This window comes from Melospiza melodia, chromosome 4 (genome assembly GCF_035770615.1).
Source record: "Melospiza melodia melodia isolate bMelMel2 chromosome 4, bMelMel2.pri, whole genome shotgun sequence".
NCBI classification, from domain to species: domain Eukaryota; kingdom Metazoa; phylum Chordata; class Aves; order Passeriformes; family Passerellidae; genus Melospiza; species Melospiza melodia.
The window spans coordinates 3,542,209-3,566,302 of record NC_086197.1 but is presented as its reverse complement, the minus strand read 5'-3'; the positions used below and the strand labels follow the sequence as shown (position 1 = coordinate 3,566,302).

The 24,094-nt window shown below is 44.0% G+C and overlaps 1 protein-coding gene across 1 annotated transcript in view; it reads left to right on the top strand.

Annotated features, from left to right (window-relative positions):
• Positions 1–1,157: 1,157 nt before the first annotated feature.
• The window catches only part of MKLN1 (muskelin 1), a 101,060-nt gene continuing 78,123 nt past the window's right edge, over positions 1,158–24,094 (top strand). The window contains exons 1-2 of the mRNA XM_063153654.1: positions 1,158–1,277; positions 20,751–20,820. Of these exons, the coding sequence (XP_063009724.1) occupies positions 1,183–1,277; positions 20,751–20,820 (165 nt within the window). The 5' untranslated portion in view covers positions 1,158–1,182. The remainder of the gene's footprint in view (positions 1,278–20,750; positions 20,821–24,094) is intronic.

The window sequence follows — 24,094 nt, the reverse complement described above, 5'->3', positions numbered from 1 at the left end:
CCAGGCATCCTGCTGTCCTGCCTCATAATATCTCTCCAATCTGTCATTTCCAACAGACAGTGGTTTATTGGTTTGGCTTTTTTTTTTTTCCTCCCCCTGCTCTTGAAATATCTCCCCTTCTTTCTCAAGTAGCCCAGAGCTCCCTCAGGGGAGTCCCAAGTTTTCCCCCTTGCTTTGGTGGGAGCTCTGGGTGAAAACATCTCCCTTCTCTAGGAAAAACTCTACAACAACCTCAGAGAGAGGAAAGCTTGTTAAAGAATGCCCAGCTTATGTGCTGGTCCTGTCAGTGCTGCATTGATGGTAGGACTCAATGGTCTTAAAGTTCTTTTCCAACTTTAACAATTCTATAAATCCAGGAGCCGGTGCAGGATCAAACCTCACCGGGTTTCTCTTGATCTCTTTTCCAATTACCCACCCACACGGGGCCATGGAAGGAGCATTTGGTAATTAGCATTCCTCAGCCCCCTATCCCCACAGTGCATTCTTCAAACTTCTCAGCTCACCTCAAACCCTTGAGGCATCCCTTGAGCCCCTCAGAGCATCCCCTCAAACCCACAGCCCCTGTGAGCTCCTCAGGCCACCTCAGCTCCATAGGGGATCCCCTGAGACCCAGAGCCCCCCTCAGCTCCTCAGGCCACCTCAGCTCCATGGGGCATTCCTTGAGTCCCTCAGAATATCCCCTCAGACCCAGAATCCCTCAGGCCACCTCAGCTCCATAGGGGATCCCCTGAGACCCACAGGCCCTCTGAGCCCCTCAGGCCACCTCAGTTGCATGGGACATCCCCTCAGAGCCACAGCCCCCTCTGAGCCCCTCAGCTCCATGGGACAACCTCTGAGTCCCTCAGGGCATCCCCCAGACCCAGAGCCCCTCTGAGCTCCTCAGGCCACCTCAGCTCCATGGCACATCCTCTGAGTTCCTCAAGGCATCCCCTCAGCTCCACAGCCCCGCTGAGCCCCACGGGGCACCCCCTGAACGCCTCACGGCCCCTGATCCCCAAGGGGCAGCGTCTGAACCCCTCAGTCCCACGGAGCCCCCCGTCAGCCGCCCCCGACCCCCCTCAGACCGTCCCCACCCCCGCCGGCGCGGCCCCTTTAAGAGCGCGGCCCCTTTAAGAGCGCGGCCCCTTTAAGAGCTTGGCCCCGCCCCCCGCGGTCGCTGCCGGGGCCGCTGCTGACAACAAGATGGCGGCGGCGGCGGGTCCGGCGGGCGCTGAGAGTCGCATGTTGGGCTACAGCCTGCACCGCTGGAGCAGCTTCTCCTCCACCTACCTGCCCGAGTGAGTTCCGGGCTCGGCGGCGCGCCTGGAACGCGCTCCGGGCTCGGGTCTGGGGGTGGCCGGGCGGCTGGGCCTGTGTGCGGCCTGCGCGGGCCCTGCGCTGAGGCCCGCGCGGGGAGGCCGCGGCGGGGGGAGTGGGAGCGGAGCTGCGTGTGAGCGGCGTTCTGTGTGTCAGGGGGCTCTGGGCAGCAGGTCTGGGGGGAGCTGTGTGTGAGCAGGGTGTCTACAGGAGAGTTTGGGGTGGCTGTGTGTAAGAGGGCTCTCTCCAGCGGGGTTTGGGGGGCTGCGTTTGGCGGAGGTCTGTACTGCGGGATTTGGGGGTTTTAGCGGGGCAGGAGGTGCTCAGCAGGGCTGGAGGTTCACGGACAGGGCACCATCACTCGGGGCTGTGTTTGGAGCACTGGTTCACGAAGTGATTTGGGAGGAGTTGCGTGGGGCAGAGAGTCTGGGCTTGCAGGTTATGGGGTGGTGAGTTAAATGTGGAAGGCCTTGAGAGTCAGGTTTGGGGGTGGCTTTAGCACGAGATACGGGCAGAGGAAAGTTGCAGCTAAAGAGGAGAAGCTGACCCCAGATTTGGGGGAAGAACAGGCGCCGGTGTGGCAGAGGCCGGGCAGTTACTGGGTGAAACGAGGAGAAGGGTCAGTGCCCCGCCTGCCCTGCCCTGCCTCTGTCAGGTGCTTGTGGGCTCTGTGTTTTTTGGCAGCTGGGCGTCCTGTCCTGCCCCTGACCTGTGCACTGCTGGGCTGTGTCCCCTGCTCTGTGTGGCTTTTTGGGGAGAGGGGTCACCTGCTGCTCTAATGGCCTGTCCCGAGGAATTTGGGGGCTGGCAGGAGCTGTAGAGCCGTCGGTTTGTGCTGCTGCACCGAGTGGTCCCATCCTGCGTTGACATCCAGCTGCAGCCCGCGGGATTTCTCTGGTCACTGACAGGTTTGGGGTGACCACAGCGTGGTTTAGGTGTGATGTTTCTGGTTCACCTTCGGGATGAGCCATCCTTGGTGCTGGGTTCGGGAGCCCTGCTGGGGTCACAGCACAACGAGGTCATTATGGGCTGTCCAGACTCATCCCATCATCGATTGTGCTGCTTTTGCTGACCTTTGATTGATGTATCCTCAACTCACCCGCTATCAACAAGTGACAGAGTTGCCTTAGTTGTTAATTATTAATATCCTCAATTATCTCCACTTTGCAAAATGAAGTAAACCTCTAAATCCAGGTTTTTAACTGAACTCTGAATTGTTTTGTTTTTCTGTATATTTTCTGTGTGAGATGTGGAAAAGAACTGGTTTCTTCTCTTAATTTGTCATCTTTGGTGGTAATGAAGCCATCCCTTTACCTTTCCTTTTAAACAGCTTGCCCTTAGGGTGCCTCCTTGAGCTCTCTGATGAGCTTGTAGTTATTTCTACTGGCATTTCTGGCTTTTAAAATCTTGTTAAAGTGTTGGTCCCTGAGGAGAGGGGTGACAGTCCATTATTGATCTCAGTGATGCTGTACAAACACAGAGTATTGTCTTTGTCCTTGATATTCCTTTCCAAGGCTCCCATTAGTCCCTTTTTGCTACAGGCTCGTGTCAGGAATTAAGTTTCACGTGGCATCTGCAGTGCTGCCCAAAGTCTTTAATGCCTTCCCTGATACAAATTCCCATGCCTGTAGCTGGGATGGCATTTTATATTTTACAAACGTGTGACCTTGCATTTGGCTGCTTTTAAGATGTTGTTTAAAAGTGCTTGTCATCAGTGAAAACAATTTTATTATCTGCTTTTAAGCACTGTAATCCCAGCAATGGGCTTGGGCTCTGGTGTGCTGACCTTGGTCTGAGGGATTCTGGTCTTGCTATGGAAATTTTGGTTTTTGCTTCCAACTTTTTATTCCCATGGCCTGGGAGAGAGCTGGAATACAGCCTGGATTGGAAGGGAGAGGCTTTGACCTGTGATTTAAGATCAGCATCTCAAAAAGAGAAAGTTTAATAAGAAATGTATGGGAAGGTGGGTTTTTGGGGAGGGACTGAAGAAGGAAATCTTAAAAATTGCTGGGACAAGACCATAACACCCTGTGGGATCAGCATGCACACACAGCTAAAGGTTCTTTTAGTATTTAATGTATACAACAAAATGATGCTTGTCTGGAAGAACTTGATCTTAGAGGATGTTTTCCATCCTGCATGACTCTGTGACATTGGGAATTCTGGTTATGCTGTAGTTTAAATAAATTTGCTGGCATAGCTAGAAAGAAACCACTTTAACCTTTAAGGAGAAAAGGGGCTCTGCCCTCATGTATGTAGGAGTGAATATACAACTTATTAAATATTATTGATTGTTGTTGGGAGTTGTGGAATTGCAGACAGAGTGCTCAGGGAGGAGCAGCAGAGGAGTTAAGGATGATTTAAACACTTGCTTTAAGCAGTTGTATGGTTTTAAATGTAAAACAGAGTTCTGGGATGGAAAACTTCCATCACTGCTGACCAGGGAGGAAATTAAATGTCCAGTGCCATCTCACCTGCTTATGTGATGCTGAACTGACATTGAAACTTTCACAACACTGAATTCATCTGATAACCTCTCTTTTCATTAAAAAAGCCTAAACAAAGGCGAACAGAAAGTGTTTTTCAAAGGCCTTTCTGGTCATGCTCTAGCTGAGGATCAGTGGCCTATTGAGAAGCACTCATTCTTTCAGGGACAGAGGAGCTTCCTCTGCTCAGTGCCAGTGCCTTTCCTCTGCATTGGGTGCTGGATTAGTTGGTGCTGGATTAGTTAGTGCTGGATTAGTTAGTGCTGGATTAGTTAGTGCTGTGGATTAGTTAGTGCTGGATTAGTTAGTGCTGGAGGATTAGTTGGTGCTGGATTAGTTAGTGCTGTGGATTAGTTAGTGCTGTGGATTAGTTAGTGCTGGATTAGTTAGTGCTGGAGGATTAGTTGGTGCTGGATTAGTTAGTGCTGGAGGATTAGTTAGTGCTGTGGATTAGTTAGTGCTGGAGGATTAGTTGGTGCTGGATTAGTTGGTGCCGGACTAGTTAGTGCCGGACTAGTTAGTGCCGGAGGATTAGTTAGTGCCGGAGGATTAGTTGGTGCTGGATTAGTTGGTGCTGGATTAGTTAGTGCTGTGGATTAGTTAGTGCTGTGGATTAGTTAGTGCTGTGGATTAGTTAGTGCTGGATTAGTTAGTGCTGTGGATTAGTTAGTGCTGTGGATTAGTTAGTGCTGTGGATTAGTTAGTGCTGTGGATTAGTTAGTGCTGGATTAGTTAGTGCTGTGGATTAGTTAGTGCTGTGGATTAGTTAGTGCTGGATTGGTTAGTGCTGTGGATTAGTTAGTGCTGTGGATTAGTTAGTGCTGTGGATTAGTTAGTGCTGTGGATTAGTTAGTGCTGTGGATTAGTTAGTGCTGGAGGATTAGTTAGTGCTGTGGATTAGTTAGTGCTGGATTAGTTAGTGCTGTGGATTAGTTAGTGCTGTGGATTAGTTAGTGCTGTGGATTAGTTAGTGCTGTGGATTAGTTAGTGCTGGATTAGTGCTGGATTAGTTAGTGCTGTGGATTAGTTAGTGCTGTGGATTAGTTAGTGCCGGAGGATTAGTTAGTGCCGGAGGATTAGTTAGTGCCGGAGGATTAGTTAGTGCCGGAGGATTAGTTAGTGCTGTGGATTAGTTAGTGCTGTGGATTAGTTAGTGCTGTGGATTAGTTAGTGCTGTGGATTAGTTAGTGCTGTGGATTAGTTAGTGCTGGATTAGTTAGTGCTGGATTAGTTAGTGCTGGAGGATTAGTTAGTGCTGGAGGATTAGTTAGTGCTGGAGGATTAGTTAGTGCTGGATTAGTGCTGGATTAGTTAGTGCTGGAGGATTAGTTAGTGCTGTGGATTAGTTAGTGCTGTGGATTAGTTAGTGCTGTGGATTAGTTAGTGCTGGAGGATTAGTTAGTGCTGGATCCTGTTTCTGGCAGCTTTACCAGAGCTGCAGCTACCTGCATGTCTGCAAGGACCTTTCCAGACATTAAGTGAGGATTGTCTTAATGAAAAGAAATACTTCTGTTTTTCAAATCATTGGAGGTGTCTGTTGGTTTGTACCTGCATCAAGACTGACTTGGGTATTTATTTTAGAAACTGTGGGTAGGAATCAAAGATTTGGTCTGGTAATAGTGGCTGTGTTGTAGGGGAGGTTGTGCTTTTGGGAAGAGAGTTTATCCAGGAGGAAATTTGGTGTTGAAACATTTGATGCTTCCAGAGATGCACTGCCTATGTGGAAATGTGACAGTGCTCACAGGGGTCTCAGGTGAGGATCTGACTCCATGTTTCAGAAGGCTGATTTATTATTTTATGGTATATATTACATTAAAACTATACTAAAAGAATAGAAGAAAGGATTTCATCAGAAGGCAGGCTAAGAATAGAATAGCAAAGAATGATAACAAAGGGTTGTGGCTCGGACAGCTGGGCTGTGATTGGCCATTAATTACAAACATTTAACATGGGCCAATCCCAGATGCACCTGTTGCATTCCACAGCAGCAGATAATCAATGTTTACATTTTGTTCCTGAGGCCTCCCAGCTTCTCAGGAGGAAAAATCCTAAGGAAAGGATTTTCCATGAAAGATGTCTGTGACACAGAATCACCAGTTCAGCATTGAGAGGCTTCAGCTTATCCAACCTGGAAAATGCTCAGCCCAGCCCATTGCCTGAGGCTGCTCTGTCAGATCCACTCCTTGTCTCTCCAGGGTTCCTTGCTGGAGGAATGGATCCCCAGGAGAGGAATGGAGCCCCAGGGGGAGGAATGGAGCCCCAGGGGGAGGAATGGGGGAGGAATGGAGCCCCAGGGGAGCCCCAGGGGGAGGAATGGAGCACCAGCCCCAGGAGAAGGAATGGAGCCCCAGGAGGAAGAATGGAGCCCCAGGAGAGGAATGGATCCCCCAGGAGAGGAATGGAGCCCCAGGGGGAGGAATGGAGCCCCAGGGGGAGGAATGGAGCCCCAGGGGGAGGAATGGAGCCCCAGGGGGAGGAATGGAATCCCAGGAGAGGAATGGAACACCAGCCTCAGAGGAGGAATGGAGCCCCAGGAGAGGAATGGAGCACCAGCCCCAGGAGAAGGAATGGAGCCCCAGGAGAGGAATGGATCCCCCAGGAGAGGAATGGAGCCCCAAGGGGAGGAATGGAGCCCCAGGGGAAGGAATGGAGCCCCAGGAGTGGCTGCTCCCTGGTGCCTCGCGTGGGGCTGGCCCAGGGATTGTCCCAGCACGGCAGTGCCACAAACAAGTGCTGGTGTCTTCAGACATGCCCAGTGCCCAGAGCCAGGGGGATGGACTCGTTCCTCTCCCTTCTCTGCCCTCCTGCAGGAGTGTTGAGCTCAGTCACTTTGTTTCTTTCTGACAGGGAGGGAATGAACAGTTGCAGAAGGTAATGCAGGTTGCTCCAATTTGGCTTTTTGTTTTTTTTTTCCTTTGGTAAGGAATAGAACCAGAAGCTCTTGCTCTTCGCTGAGAGAAGCACTTCATATCCTGACTTTTTAGTGGCTTGTTTTTGTACCTGCTGCAGTTTGAACTTGCTCCTGAGGTGAATGAGAGGTGAAGTGCTGTGCTCTGTGTGATGGCAGCTTTGTGCCCTTTTTTACTGCCAGATTGCTGCATCCTGGGGCTGTGGGTTCTAGTGGCTGCATCAGCATCAGGACTGGTGGCATTTTGTGTTTGATAATGCACTCAGGTCCTTCTGTCACTGCTTTATATGGCTGAAATCCCACTTCAGAGACCAACAAGAGCTTTTTGCTGTGTTCCTCTGTTCACATACTTCAGTAAGGAATGTTCGTCCTGTTTCTGTTGCTCAAATTTTCAGTGCTTCAAGTTTTCCTGCATGGAATCTCTGTAGAGGAAGATCAGTATATTTCCTGTGTTTGACTCCAGGATTTTTAATTAGTGTTTTGTTTATTTCTTGTGCTAAGGTTGTTATTAAGAATATAAATTAAGATTGGTTTCTTAGCTGATAATTAAATACCATCAACAGCATCTTAGCTGGTGCCACTTTTTCATTGCGACTCACATTTATCTATTATCTAACTTCAGTTCTTCAGAGAATTCCAGTCTTCTCCAGTTTGTTGCCTTGAGTGGGGTCATATGCTGAAGGCTGAATAACTTTGTTGTCCCTTTGCTAGGAAGTATCTAGTTGATTTGTTAAAATACACTCAAAATAATTTTATTTATTCATCAGTTTGCTGTATTTCCATCAAACCAGGGGAAGAAAACTTAGTGTAAGGTACTTTGATAGTAAAATATGAGTGACTCATAGGCTTTTAAAGAGTGAGAATGCAAATTTAACTTTTGCTTTCTAGTTATGAGGATGTAACAGCAAGTTCCTGGCCAAACTAAAATGTCCTGCTGTAGTGGTGTACTCTCAAAAAAATGTACTCTAATGTTTCAAATCTTGCAAAACCTGATCCAGAAGATGAAGAGAACACGTGCAGCAAACTTTTTGGGGTAAAGTCCATAAGGATTAAAAGCAACAGAGCTAAACAAACAAACAAAAAGCCCCAGGTGAAAAATAACCTGAATTCCAGCTCCTGTGCTCGCTGAGATTTTTGTGACAGGAATAAACATATGTTTGTGGCCAGTGAGATGTGCTTCTCAGTTTCTCCTCCAGCCACATGAAAATGATGACTCAGATCTGTAGCACAGAGGTTCATAAATCTCCTTGTAGATGCATCCAGCTCTTGAAGAATCTCCTGTTCAAGCTGAGAGCAGTCATGACTAATGAAAGGTTTATTTTTAATATTATCTTCCCTGAACCCAAGCTCTGTTCCCTTTACAAGGCAAGGATACCTTCTGCTGAGGTCTAAGCACTTCAAAGCTACCTAAACCAGACCCAAAGGGTGGAAGAGTTGTAGAATTGTAATTGTGGAGGTTTTTTGCACTAATAATAACCATTAATGTACTTTTTCTCAGCTTAAGTTGTCAGCATTTCTAGCTTTATTTCAGTATTTTGACATAGTTAATTCACTTTCCTGTTGTAGTTGCTTTGCCTTTAGATTGGGGAAGGCACAGGGGCTGGCTCTGTAGCTGCTGATGAATTTCAATATTGATCAATCCTTCCAACATTTATTAAAATGAGCAGGGGATGCAAATCCTGGCCAACCAGTGAGCTGCCCCACTGCTTGTCTCTGTAAGCCCCGTGTACAGAAATGCTCTCAGTTCTGCTTTTCATCCTTTCCAGTGGCCTGTGGGAAATATTTTTTCTCCTCTGCTTGTCTGCGTGGACTTTGTGGATGTTTCTAGACAACCTCATGTTCTGACAGGCATTTTCCCTCTTGTTTGCATCACTTCTGTAGCCTGTAGGATTTTTCTGTGAGTGCTGAAATTCATTACTACAGAGCAAAATATTTCTGTAGAAAATAAAGTTGCCTACAGATTGAATGCCCAACTATCAAACACTTCTTTGGTGTCTGATAAAGTTAATTAGTGAGCAAGAAAAATGTCAGAGGTGGAGGAGTGAAAAAAATCACAAAATGATGAAGTTATGAGGGATTATGAGTTATGATATCTCTTGCTCCCCAGGTAAAAGCACAAGTGCTATAGTATCAGGAGAAAGCTCTTCCTTTCCAGTGGCCTGTGGGAAATATTTTTTCTCCTCTGCTTGTCTGCGTGGACTTTGTGGATGTTTCTAGACAACCTCATGTTCTGACAGGCATTTTCCCTCTTGTTTGCATCACTTCTGTAGCCTGTGGGATTTTTCTGTGAGCGCTGAAATTCAGTATTACAGAGCAAAATATTTCTGTAGAAAATAAAGTTGCCTACAGATTGAATGCACAACTATCAAACACTTCTTTGGTGTCTGATAAAGTTAATTAGTGAGAAAGAAAAATGTCAGGTGGAGGAGTGAAAAAAATCACAAAATGATGAAGTTATGAGGGATTATGAGTTATGATATCTCTTGCTCCCCAGGTAAAAGCACAAGTGCTATAGTATCAGGAGAAAGCTCTTCCTTTCCAGTGGCCTGTGGGAAATATTTTTTCTCCTCTGCTTGTCTGCGTGGACTTTGTGGATGTTTCTAGACAACCTCATGTTCTGACAGGCATTTTCCCTCTTGTTTGCATCACTTCTGTAGCCTGTGGGATTTTTCTGTGAGCGCTGAAATCCAGTATTGCAGAGCAAAATATTTCTGTAGAAAATAAAGTTGCCTACAGATTGAATGCCCAACTATCAAACACTTCTTTGGTGTCTGATAAAGTTAATTAGTGAGAAAGAAAAATGTCAGAGGTGTAGGATCTCAGCACCTCAGGACTGAGGTGCAGAGTGACCGAGACCACCCTTGGGGGGCTCGGAGGTCCTGGAATGTTGCCAGAAGTGTCTGGTGGCTGGACTTTGATCCTGCACGGGAGAGAACACCTGTATGAGGATGGGAGGATTTCACTGGGGTGAATGGTGAAGGGATGGGTTAATTAGAGTGTGAGACACAGGGTTTAGGATTTCTGTACAGGGGGGTCTGGAGAAGTAAGATGGAGGAATTGGGGCGTGTCCTGTCCTTCTTCTTCTTCTTCTTGGCCTCCATCTTCTGTGGTGGTGGTGGCACTCTGGGATTGGTTCTTACTAAAAGTGCACTGGTCAATAAGGGTGAAAGGCATTGGGGAAAATAGGTAAATATCTTATAGGTAGTTTTGGGTATAAAGATAAGTGACCACCCTGGGGGCTCTCAGTGCGCTCATGGCTGGCTGCTGTGCAGACCTCTGTTGGGCCGAGAGAAAATCTTGTAGATAAAAACTAATAAACACTGAAGACCAAGAAAAATCCTGAAGCCTCTTCTCGTCCTTTGGAGCGCGGGCTGCCCAAGGCCACCCCGAGCCTTTCCAGGTCACCTAAACAGCCGAGAACGGGACATGGAGGGAGTGAAAAAAATCCCAAAATGATGAAGTTCTGAGGGATTATGAGTTATGATATCTCTTGCTCCCCAGGTAAAAGCACAAGTGCTGTAGTATCAGGAGAAAGCTCTTCAGGCTGCAGGTAAAATACAGATGTTATTTTAGAGATGAGACAGGTTTATTCACTGGCAGGAGCAGCAAGGTGAGATGCTCATTGCTCAGCTTCCCTGGTGTGCCCAACCTGGCAGAACCTGCAGTGCTCTGGTGTTCAGCCTATTCTGGGATGGCATTTCACAGAACATTAGCAATGTAAAATTTTCATGGGAGGTGTTAACATCATCAGATTGTGGATCATTTGCTGTGTGTGTTGCTGTATAGCCTAGGAGTTTAATAAAAGTTTTCCAGCCTTTAATTACTAATTACTGATTTAAAGACTAGTTATTAAACAGAGTTTTCCTTGGGATAAATGTTATTATTCAGGCATCACATACAGTCTGCTTGATTTTTTTTTTCATGGCCAAGAATATGGTTTTTAATTCTGTACATTCATTATGTTTTTATCAGATTGCTGATAGAATGATCATGTTTACCACCACCACCAATTTTGTGATCTGATCCTGATTTTTTTGCTGAGATAAGTGGTGTGGGTAGCACTGATTCCATCACTTACATAGAGGTGACTTGTTCCAAAGCAAGCCAGTGCTTGACTTTATTGCACGTTAACATAAACTTGTAAACCCAGATGTAATTTTGCTTTATGTTATGCATAAAATGTGCTTTTTTAAATGCAATGCATTTTTTGCATGTTAATGTAAACCCAGTTTATATAAACTTTATTGCATGTTAATGTAAACCCAGATGTAATTTTGCTTTTTTTGCCTGTGGAATTCTGTGGGAAGAGTGAGCTGTAAGTTCACAGAGTTTCAATTCCACAATACACCAGTTGCTGGAAGGGGAGGAGGAGCACTGAAGGTGTAGAGTGGTTTGTTGCTTTAGGTAGTTGCTATTTCAGTCACTGCTTCCAACTCAGGGTGAATAATCCTTGAGAAATCATTTCCTGAATCAATTTAAATCAGGGAGCACAACCATTTATTGGAGTTGAGGACAGCAGCCTGCATGCCTGAATTTCAGCTGCAGGAGCAGTCTGGCTGACAGCACTTGCTCTTCCTTTGCTGGCACCTTCTGCTGCTCCTGGAAGAGAACAGGATCTTCATCATGGACAAAAATTGTGCTCTGGTCAGGTTGAACTTGGTGTTTTCCTTGGTCTTTCCTCCTGGGTTCATAATGTCATGCTCAAGCTCTGGGAAGGTGCCTGAAAAAACATTGAAACTCTCTTTAGGACATGACCTGTGTTTTTCTGGAATCCTTTTCTGTCAGTACATAGTTTAAACATCATTTGGCTGTTATGGTAATTATATAATTATATTTAAACAGCAATTTCCCAGCTTGTTCTGCACTTGGAAGTTTTATTAGTAAAGAGATGCTCTTAACACAGAGTGTTAAATTGGAGGTAAAAATTTGGGTTAGGTAAATTGACCCATGAATTAGGAATTGATGAATGAGTTCCCACTCCACTCTTCTGTGACAGTGTACTATTGCTAGCTTCAATTTTGTCTTCTAAAAATCCTCATTTCTGCTACAGGGTTTGAAAACTGCCAAATATGAAAGTAATTTTGGCCTGGGAACTGCTGTATCCTTTAACATGAATTATGTATATTGATCCAAAATAAGGAATTATTCCCTAATGTCATCCAGGGTTAAATGTTTGACCTGTGCTGTGTTTCTCCACATAACCAGCACTTAACAGACTGAAACTTCCTTTTCTTCCCAGATCTGTATTTTGTGTTCTGCACTCCCTGAGTTGCACTGTCAGTGAGAGAAGCTTAATTGTGAAAGGAAAACTGGGAAAGTTTTCCCACCTGGAACCAGGAGGCATTTTCCATTTGGAAACATTTCCAAAGCTGACATCAGTTTGGGCATGAGGGCACTTCAGTCTGTTTTGTTGAACACAGTCTGCTTTAAATTCTTTTACAGGCATCATTTTTTGGGTGAGCTTTTACTGGGTGTGAGGTTACAGTGCTGATGAGTATTAAAGATGTGTTTAATATTAATAATAGTATTAAAGATGTGTTTATGGCTTACATTTAGCAATGTATATCTTTACATATCCTCACTCAGTCTGGCTTTGTGGCTTCCCCTGGGTGGAATTATTGCAGATATTGTGGAATAGAAGAGCATCCTTGCACTGTTGTGAAATCGTGGAAGGCCTTGATCTGCTTCCTGGCCTTTGTTAAGATTTTCCATATGTGCATTAGTCAAACAGAAATATTTTACTGAGGTTGTGATGCTTCCAAAATACAGCACAGGGAATTTACATAGATGTGTGCTAGACATTGCTTTCCTCTCATCTCCTTAAAAAGGATCTGTCCCATCCCAAGAAAATGCTTTTGGAAATGAGAAGTGAGCAGTGCTCAAGTGGGCTGCTCTGTGGGATCTCAGCACCTCAGGACTGATGTGCAGAGTGACCGAGACCACCCTTGGGGGGCTCGGGAGTCCTGGGATGTTGCCAGAAGTGTCTGGTGGCTGCACTTTGATCCTGCACGGGAGACGACACCTGTATGAGGATGGGAGGATTTCACTGGGGTAAATGGTGAAGGGATAAGTTAATTAGAGTGTGAAACACAGGGTTTAGGATTTCTGTACAGGGGGGTCTGGAGAAGTAAGATGGAGGAATTGGGGCGTGTCCTGTCCTTCTTCTTCTTCTTCTTGGCCTTCATCTTCTGTGGTGATGGTGGCACTTTGGGATTGGTTATTACTAAAAGTGCACTGGTTAATAAGGGTAGAAGGTATTGGGGAAAAATGATAAATATTGTATACGTAACTTCGGGTATAAAGATAAGTGACCGCCCCGGGGGCTCTCAGTGTGCTCATGGCTGCTCTGCTGCTGAGCAGAGCTCTGTTGGGCTGAAAGAAAATCTTTTAGATAAACAATTAATAAACACCGAGACCGAGACAAGATCAGAAGTCTCTCCTCGTCCTTTGAAGCGCTGGACTGTCCAAGGCCACCCTGGGCCTTTCCAGGCCACCTAAACAGCCGAGAAACCGACACTGCTCCACCAGAATTTTGGAACATTTCTAAAGCCCAAGTTTCTGTGGTGATTGCTGGCTGTAGAAATCCCGATGTTCACACACAATCCAAACTCTTTTCAAGCCAGATAGGAGATTTTCTCAGAATGAAAACTGAACGTTGTTATCCAGTGGTTGTGGGTGGTGATGTTTTAAATTCTGGAGGATTTTACTCCAGTATTTTATCTATTGGCTACAAATTCAGTCAACTGAAGAGTGTAATCTCTTCATCTTTATCCTTGAGTCTTGAAGGGCAGAATTCATGCTATTCTTGGGCTTTTTTATTAAGCCAGGGATTTATTTCTACTCAGGGAGTCTTCTGGTATCTCACCTAAGCTTGGTTAAAAGGCAGGAATTCAGATATCCTTGTGTGCTCAAATATCCTGAGGATAATAATAATAATAATAATATGTACAAGTGGGCATGTGTGATATATGTACAGGTAATTATGTGTACTGGTGAACACTGAGTGTGAAATGAGTAAAAGAAACTGCATCAGATGATCTTATAATCACTGAGTTCACTGATATCACTGGCATTTTAAGTTATTTTCTTATTAAAAAAAGAGACATTAATCAAAATATGTAGAAAAGATGAGTTTTAGTGATCTAACAATTCTTAAATTCAAAGTTAGTGCAGAGAGAGAATGAACCTTGGTAATTTTTCAAGCTTAGGAGATTCTCAGCATCACTTAGCAGTGAAATTGCATCTAAACTCCAATCCCTAAATGTTGGGACAATTAGGCTGGTAATCATCTGTGATGCTGAAGTTACTGTGGGTACCAACTCAAGTAAATAAGCCTGACTTGATTTTTTTCTCCTGTTTGTTTTTTCCTCTGTGCTAATAGTGATATTCCCAGCCTGGAGCTTTTGCCACCAAGGATTTGAATCTCTCAGTGACACAGTCAAAAGTTTAATCTGTGATTTAGGGTTGCTGAGTGTCACTGCAATAGAAGTTATTTATGGGTAACTTGGGAATGACCTGAAGTTGTGCCAGGGGAGGGTTAGATGGGATATCAGGAAGGAATTCTTTACCTTGGGTTGTCCAGCCCTGAGCTGTGCTGGATTCACCATCCCTAGAGGGATTTTAAGGATGTGTGGATGTGGCACCTGGGACGTGGTGGCCTTGGCAGTGCTGGGTTAAGGGTTGGACTTGGTGATCTTTGGGATTTCCCAACCCCAGGTGATTCTGTAACTTCCTGCACTGCACTGCTGCACTTTTAGTCATTATTGTTACTGTTTCATTCCTGTCATGGCTCTAGCAAGAACTGATTAATCAAAATCAAACAAGTCTTGTTTTAGTCTTAGCTAGATGGGGGGAGTGATAAAAAAGTACTTCTTAACTTGCCTCACTGGAAATGTCTGCAACAGGGTCATTTACCATTTAAGGTTGGTCTGGTTGTGATGTTAGGAGATTATAAACAAAAATAAACTTTTCATTGAAAAAATTGAGAACCTGATTTTAATTGGGCTGTTTTAATTGGGCTGTTTCTAGGCCAGAACTAAGTAATCCCAGGTTTGTTGTCCAGTGTGTTTTAGTCTTAACTAGATGGGGGAGTGATAAAAAAGTACATCCTAACTTGCCTGATGGGAAATATCTACAGCAGGGTAATTTACCATTTAAGAAGCAGTTTGATTGGTCTGACAGTGATGATAGGCAGCTTAAAAAACAAAAGCAAACTTTTCATTGAAAAAATTGAGAACCTGATTTTAATTGGGCTCTTTCTAGGCCAGAACTAAGTAATCCCAGGTTTGTTGTCCATTGTGATCTGATGAATATATTTCTGTAAGGTTTCTAAATTCTTCGGTTTATTTTTGTAATGCTCTATTTACTAAGCTATTTTTTTTTAAATAGAAATAGTTTATAATATACTGGATGACAGTGTGAGACTGCTGAGGACATGAAGCAAAATTGAGCAGAAAATTGGCCAATCTTGTGACATTATAATATTTAAAACTGTGCTCCTGTGCATGTTCAATTCAAACTTTGTTTTGCTATGCAAGAGGTTAAGAATCCTGTATTGTAAAAAAGTAACCCCAAAGCCCCCACCTTTTTTCCTGAATGGATCTGCTTAATAACTTCCTGCTTTTACTGTGTTTCAATCAAGACATTTCCATGGCTTTACATCTTTCTGCCACTCTGGGCAGAGAACTTTTGCAGTGAGAAGGAGAGAAACTGTAGCAGAACCTAAAAAGTGTTTTTTGACTTGCTTTAGGGGACAGCTATAGGTACATGCAGGTTTTCAAACATTGCAGCCAGGTGGTTTGAAACCAGCATGGCTTTTATTGAGTTGTGGGAGTTTCAGGACTAAAAAAACCTGTATTTCTTTCCAGATCCATTGGGTTTTTAGGTGGTAAGTCATTTTTTCCCCCTGTTTTTCTTGGTTAAGGCTGTGTGTACATTCCAGTGTCTAGGCTGGGCAGGATTATCTCCGTGGATGCTTTCTGCTGGCTGCTGTGAGGGCTCTGCATGTTTGGAATAGTTCCATCCGCCACATCTTCCAGTGAACTTAGTGGAAATTTTAGTCCCTGTATTCCAGTTGCTGTATTCTTCCCCATCTCTTTTGGGATAGTTGTAGGAAAAACTGAAAGAATCATCACGTGGACAACCCTGGAGCAAGTATTTAGTCCATTTCTAGCCAGTCTGTGCTCTCCTGGCACTCTGAGTGCCTTTTTGCAGCGTAATGGCGTGGTAGCTCTGTGGTTTTGAACAGAGTCTGAGTTCCAAGTCCTCTTAGTGAAGCCTGTGCCCTTTCCTGCTCAGCTATGAGTGTGCCAAGCCAAGAGAGTGTTTGGGATTTGTTTATTCTCAAAGCCTTGTTCCTAAAGTCATGGATTTCCCTGATAGCAGCTCCATGAAAATATTTAGGTTAAATGCAAATTCTTAAAGCTCATTTGCAGCATATTCTGCAAAGTCATCTTATTTCTCCCTTTCCCACTGGAGTGTCGCAGACATTTCTTCACAGAAATCCTTCCTTTCAGATTTCTGCATCTTCTGGAGGGCAAAAGGCCTCAGAAGACAAGGTAAACAATTATTATTAGCTGCTGTGGAATGAAATGGGATGCACCTTGATTGGCTCATTTTCCATGTTTATAATTAAGGGCCAATCACCAGTGCAAGCCAGGGGACTGAGTCCCTGGAGGTAACTTTGTTATAGATTCTTTGTATCTGTTCTTAGCCTGGCCTAGCTGCTCTGCAAACCTCTCTCCTATATTCTTATTTATTGGAAAAAGGCTCCCAATATTCCCAGTTAGATTGTGCCTGGGCCGGTCTGACCCTCGCTGCCGGGCCAAAGGCAGCAACTGCGGTGTGTCACCCCAGAGATACCTTGGCTTGCTGGTGGTTGCAGCTGGGCACTGAACAAGTCCAGGCTTGTTAGGAACCCCGTTTACCTCAGGAGGATAGCTTCAGGCAATGGTGAAGAGAAAAAGGAGAGGATTCTGCTGGAGGGTTTAATGTCCAGAGGTTCATTCCATGGTTACAGAGGTCTGAACGTGAGGAACTGCTCCAACAGAACACGGCCGCATGCTCTGATCACCTTTTTAAGCTCAGGGACAGGGGGAGGGGAGGTACAGGTGAGCCACCAACCAGGTGAGAGGGGCAGGGTCTCAGGGGGGGATGACACCCAGACAGGCCAATGACCCCTGGGCACAGGGGCATCCTTTGAACTTGACCAAGCACACGACGCCTTGCTGGAATGTTCAGCCTGATTGACAGGACTCACTCAGCATGGGGGCAAGGGGGAAGGGAGAGAGTATAGGCACACTTGGGGAAATGACCTGGAAGGCCAAAATGGGACATTACAGCACACCACAACACTTATTAGTATAGTCCTAATGTATTATATATGATATCTCAATAAATCAAGCCTTCTGATTCAAGAAACAAGATTCACCATCTCTCTCTCACCACCAGCTGTGACCCACTCAGGCACTGTAATACCGGAGCAAAGGAAAACTCTCCTTTAGTGATTGTCGTGCCTGAACCCACAGATCTCTGCACAGAGAAGTCCCCAGGCATGGGAACATCTCTGTCATTCCAGCAGAGATCAGCCAACAGCTGGCACAAAGGATATTACAGTTTCTGGGTTGGTAAAAGGAAAAATTATCTCCTTCCAGCAGTTGTGAGAGCAGTGTCTGCCTGGGTAATGAGAAGAAACTTGCACTGTGCCCTGCCAAGAGTTTTCTGCATGGAAGGAAATATTTCACAGAAAGAGTGGTCAGATACTGGAATCATTTACCCAGTGAGGTGGTGGAGTCATCATCCCTTGAAGAATTCAAAAAAAGACTGGATGTGGCACTTGCTGCCATGATCTAGTTGAACAGTTAGAACATCGGCTGGACTTGATGATCTTATAGGTCTCTTCCAGTCTTGAACTTCTGTGATTCTGTGATTCTGTGAACCATCCACTCTTCGGTGATGGGAATGCTTACAGGGAGGTTTGGCTGCTGGCAGCTGTGCAGGCAGCCAGGTTAGGAAATCAGGCACACCAGGGCTGCCTCTGGAATTGCTTGTGTTAATAAAATGGCCCCTCCTGCTTTGCTTTTCATAGCTGAGGTGCTAAAATTCCAAAAGCAAAGCGTCCAAAATTCTCAGCATCCAGAGTTCCAACATCACATTTTTTTCTTTTCAGCAGAAAGGGGGGATTGGGAGCTCACTCCAGTGGAACCCCTTATCCCAATCCAGCTGCTCGTGTTTTAATCTCAGTTTGTGCTGGTATGAGCTGAGCTGGGAACTGCTCTGATGCAATAAGTTATTGAAGTTATTTATGCAAGTCTTTATTATAGCTGCTGCTGTAGGGAGGGGGAGGATCCTCTGCGAGTGGGTGGGCTGGTCCCTTTGGCAGTGTTGTAAATTTGTGCTAGACTTGATCTTGTACCCACAGCTGATGATGGGAAGCTCTCTCAAACCACGTTTCATGGGTTGCTTTTTTCACAGGAAAAGCTTTCATAAAACCTCGGTACGTGTGGTAGCTCGAGGGCTTACAAATACCTTTGTGAATGTCTTGTGAAAATGACATGGAAAGTCGTCGTGTTAATGGAATTTCACTTCTAAAGTTTCTCAGGTTTTAATCTAAGTGTTATATCTGCAAAGCCTCCCTCCGGGTCCTGTGTAGGAGTTTTGTGATGTCCAGAAAAAGGGTTTTACATGGAAAAAGGCATCTGCTGTCAGGACATGCATTTGTTTGTTTCTTATTGCTCACGGCTGCTGCAGTGCTTGAATCCTCCGAGTCCATAAATTTTCCTAAACTGTTGTGGTAAATCGGCTTTGTACATATGGACTTCTGTCTTCAGTGTTTGTTTAATCTTAATAAATGAATACCCCATGTATTTTAAACATTTCTAACTCCATTGATACTGCTATCTTTATCTTTCACATTTCTTTTTAGCCTTTATTTTGTGTGAGCTGCCTGTCCCTTTTCTCTCACTCTGTGGAAGGGTTTTTACCTTGTCTAGCTGTGCTGATTGAGATCTTCCTCGGTTGTGGCAAAACTGATCTTTGACCTGGAGAAGCAAACAAATCTGCTTCTAAAAATATGATATTTGGGATCTGTCCCAGGTACAAAATGCCTCTTTCCAGCTGGGCATAATCTGACCATGCAGCAGTGCCAATTCCTGTGAGTGTTGCTCAGTGTATGAAGAGTTTATTGTCTGATGTTTAAACAAATGTAATGGAATCATAAATAAAATTTATTCCGTAGGGTAACTTGTCTTCTTGTGTTCCAGGGTTAGAATAAAGTTCCATAAAGGAGAAAAGCCATACAGCATTATCTAATTTTATCTGCCTTTGTATCCCTAAAGTATTTAATATAAGATACATATCTTTAAGTTTAGCATTTTTTTTCTCTTCAGATGTTGAGGTATTAAGAATTTATTAAATACCATGTCTTGCCTGTGGCATGGTACAGGAGACTGCAGGTGATTCTTCTCAAAAGCAAGTGTCTTGTGGTTTCTAATGGTGACTTAGCTTTCAAACTGGCACCTTTTATTAGAAATTGGTGTCTCAGTTCCCAAATTCTTCCCTTTGCTTAGATTGGTTTGTTTTGTCCCAGTTGTTATTAAAGGCAGGGCCAGGTTTTCTCTTGCAATTGAGCCTCTTTGCAGTGCAGATGATGTTGTTAGCTGGATGTTGAATGATGTAGAGCCATGATTTTTATGTTGGATGGGGTTGGAGCAGAGGGCAGTGCTGTTCCATCCAGTGGGGATGGGTGAATGAAGCAGCCCCAGACCTGGATGGGTGCTGGCATCGCTGTGGTAATAAATGCTGTGCTGTGATGGGAATCAGCTGAAGGGAGGGGGAGCTTCAGTTTTATTCCTGCACTGTGTGAAAATCCGGAGGTGTCTCCAAGCCTATGGATAGACACAGGCACTTGGCCAGCTCTCAGAAGTGCTCCTCAGATTGAGGAGGCCACCCTGGAGCGGCTCCTGGCCGTGTCCCCTGTCCCACCATGGGCCTGCCTGGATGCCGTGGCTGCTGCGGTGGCTTGGGGCTGCCCGGTGTGGAAAGAGCCAGCTGACTTCTGTCTGCTCATGCTCAACCTCTGCCTTCACCTCTTTCCCTTTGCAGCTTTCATTGGAGTGCTTTTTCCTCCAGCCCTTTGTAGTAATCCAGATGCTCGTGTTCTTTTCCTCCCACACAGCAGATGGAGATGGCAGAAGCCTTTTGATGACTGTTTCCTTCTTTTTGCAGAAGTTTTATGAGCTGACGAGTTTCGTTACTTGGAAATGGTGAAGCTCACAAGCCCTGTCCAGCAGGTGGTGCATTGTCACCTTGCCAATAATTATATATATTTTAGGGATTTATAGGGTTTTTTTTTTTGTTTAATCTGGGGTGTGAGCTTTACTGCGTGGTTATAGAAGAGAAAGCAGATGTGTCATGTAACTGTCATAATGAATCTGTTTCTTTTTAGCCAAAAAATAACTATTTTGAATTTAATAATTACCTAAGTTTTGTACTGATTCAAAGTGAAGAAAGCAACTCAATTTTGCTGGTTGAAGACTTGTACTTGTACTTTTTTGTGTGTTGTTCAGGGCTTATAGCTTGTGAAAAATACTTGTTAAAATTTGGCATGGCTCTGGTGGTCAACTTTCTATGCTCCAGGAAAGCTTAAGTGGGTTAGCAGCCCTTTGTCTCCCTTCCTTACTAACCCTCCAACTGCTCATCATTTTAACCTTTCTGAAAAATTCTTACCCTACTGAGTTGTATAAGCCCATTTTTTTCCACTTCATTACAGACTTAGGCCTATGTAAATTCATCTGTTTTACATTTATGTCACAATTTGAATTTTTTTTATTTCGCAACTTGCAGCTCTGTTTCACAACCACAAAGCTCGAAGGCGTGTTTTGATGGGTCCTGTAAAATAGCAATTTAGAAAACCTTTAATAAAAAAGGGGGAGAACCTGAGTCTGTACCTAATGATTTAGTAGTTGCATGAGAATGTTACTGATCTGAATGTACAGCACATTTGTTGGAGATGTAAAATATGCAGCTGTTACTTAAATTACTTTTGGCTTCTCGTTTCTTAGGAATATCTTGGTGGATAGACCAAATGATCAGTCCTCAAGATGGTCTTCAGAAAGCAATTATCCTCCCCAGGTAAGCTCCTGAATCTCTGCTGCTCTGGGATTTTTATTTTAAATGTGGGCTGCTGCTATTGACGTGGACATATTTCTAGGCTTCCTTCCCTGAGTAAAATGCAGGTTGTTGGTACACGAGATATTTACATTTCTAGCAATTTGTGATCTTTCTAGAAGTGCTTCATTGTGGGGGAAGTTTCAGGTTTCCTCCTTGGCAGTCGTGGTCGTGCTGGAAATAATCAAACCTTCTGGTGAGATTAAGCTGCTAATGAGGCGTGCAGGCCCCCCTTTGTCAGCACTGCTGGAGGCTGTTGGAGGTCCTTGGCCTTGAATCCCACATCTAAGGAGCTGGAATTTATTTCTCCTTATAGCACGTTCAGAAGTGTGGCCTCTGGTTAGAGACACAAATGTCACCTCTTCTGCTGGTTAAGCATCTTATTAAAATAAGATTTGTATTGATTTTAGCATTTAATTTGCTTTCTTGCTATTATTAAGGTTGTTAGATTATCCAGAATAGTCTTTTCCACTTTTTCTTTCCAGTGAATATTCTCCTTTTCTCTGTGTTAGATCTGTACCTTCTTACTCTGACATGTTTGATCAGCTTCTATGTCTCTTATGCTGCTTGTTTTCAATTCTTTGCTTAAAGCACTGATACACAGCAAAGTGACTTGCACAGTGTCCCTCTCATGCAAAGTTCTGCTTATCTACTTATTTAATCCAAGTATTCCTCTTGAGTGAAATCTCACAGGTAAATCTTCCTGCTTTGTCTTGGAATTGTGTTGAAGATCCAGAGTCTGCACTGGTGGCTCATCTGCTGCCACTGAAGAGCTTTCACCTGGATTTTCTGATCAATCCTCCTCTGTCATTGTGTCTGTAAAATGGTTTTTGGGTTTTTTAGAGGAGAAGGAAAGATATCCTTTGTATTCCTTAAACCTGATTGTGAAGACTGATATTGATCCTCTTGATGCCTCTGTGCATCTACTGCTCTTTGAATTTGATTATTTTACTTATTTATATTTTGATAAAGAATGCAGAATTTTAATCCCTAGCCTGAAGCAGTTTAGTCTATCTAGGAACTATGGATTGCAGAGTAATGAGTATTGAGCATGGATTGTACCCCAGCCCGTGCCATCCTTTACTTGCTTTTATGCAGGAAGCACATGTTTTTTGGGGTGCTTTTGTTCCCAAGGCAGGGTTGGCTCATGGTGTGTCTTTGGACTGGATTTTTCATCTGACATGTGCTCTTAGTTGTGGCTTAAATTCACTCTTTACTTTTCTGAGCCATCATGAACATTTAGTCCTTTTAAAAATCTGATTCTGGAATGGAAACACACCTCCTGTAAGTGGATGCTTTAGAATATTCCCAATTTATACTTAGGCTGACAAGGAGTGATGCAGGTTGTACTCAGACATGTAGATTAAGCAGGGATTAATTAGAGTGGCAGACTTCTGTACAAACCACATGAGCTTGTTAAAGAGATGTCTTCCAAAAATTTCATGTGTACAAGTCGTGACCTGAATGGAGATAGTGCAGAATGAGTTGACTCCAACCCTGGAGAGTTGGGCACTGCTCTGCATGCTAAGCAAGGCATTTAACCCAAACTTCTTGGTGGGAGAGAGATGAATTAATAGTGGCATTGTCTACCTGTGTGTCACATACCAAGACATATATTGGGTATCCAGAATTAAGGCCTGGCTTGCAAAAAAAATCCTCATGTATCAACTGAAATTGGCAAGACAGTGTTTGAGTTTTATTCTCTTACTTAATGCCAAAGCTAACAGAAAACATGGCTGCCTGACTGGAAAAGACCATGTTGCTGTATCCTCTTGCTTGAATTTTTGTATCTAATAATGAGAATATAAATTACTGTGTAGTTGCTCATGTGTTCAGCAAGCCCAATCCTAAACACTGAGTAAGAGAGAGGATGTGTTTGCAGTGCCTTTGTACGATATAAAGTACTATATACTGCAGCTAATTCTCATGTTTCTAATCTGAGTGTTTAATTATTCATGTAAAGCATTTTTTATGGTTTAATTTTCTGTAGAAAAATCAGCTGGAAAGAGGAAGTGGGGAATTGAAATTTGCAGAAGAGTCCTGTGTGCAAAGAGTGCAGTTTTTGTTATTTCTGTGTATAAGGAAGCAGTTCCCATTTGTGTTGTCTCATATTTGACAGATGAAAGAATTCCAGATTTGGTTGCATTTTGATTGAAATAGTTCTTGCACCTTGTCCATTGAAAGACTGCCAAATTAAATGTAGGAAAAACATTTATATAGGTCTTCTGCTTCCTTGTTTTTGTTTTTTTTTTTTCCAGTGGCTTAAGTTGTTACAGCAAAATTTTAGCTTGGAAAACTTCAGTTGAAACAGAGGATGACTGAATTGTAAATGTGGTGAGGAGAGAATTTGGGGGAAAATCAAGCTGAATAGTTCATATTCCAAAAAATGTTGATTTATACACATGACTTTTAATCTCTGGAATAAACATCGTGGAACTGATAGAAAATGAAGCTGGAAGGCATTTTCTAGGTGTTGTGTTGGCAGCTCTCCATTTACAAACTGGTCACTCGTGCGGTGACGCACTTGCTCAAGCGTGTGGGTGGCCATAATGGTCTGGACAGGAAGCAAACTAAAACTCAGGGAAATAAAGCTCTCCTTGTTCCCAGCTTTATTAGCTGAAACCAGGGCTCAGGCACAACACAAGGATGATGTCCAGCATGCTCAATGTGAGATATTTTAATAAGCTCTGCAGCCCTGATCGCTCGTGTTTGTCTCCTCAGTGCCTCACCTTAATGCCAGGGTTTAGCAATTCCCTGCTGAGGTGATGATGCTGTGCTGCCTTAAGGGTAAAAACACGAGTGAGTCTGTTACAGACATCTTTTGTGAAAAATCCTTTCTTTAGGATTTTTTCCCTCTTCTGGGAAGCTGAGGCCCCAGAAAGAGAATGTAAACACTGGTTATCTGCTGCTGTGGAATGCAACAGGTGCACCTGTGATTGGCCCCTGTTCCATGTTTACAATTAAGGGCCAATCAAAGACAAGCTCTCTCTGGGACAGAACTGGGGAGAGCTCCTTTGTTGATTCATTCCTTTTCTATTCTTAGCTTAGCAGCTTCTGAACTTTTCTCTCTATTCCTATTAGCATAGTCTTAATGCAACTTATAGCATAAAATAATAAATCCAGCCTTCTGATCATGGAGTCAAGATTGTCATCTATCTCTTCACCCCTGAGGAACCCTTGCAAGCCCCTAAACATTGGTTTATTCCCTTCCCTCATTGACTGAAACAAAACTTTTCCA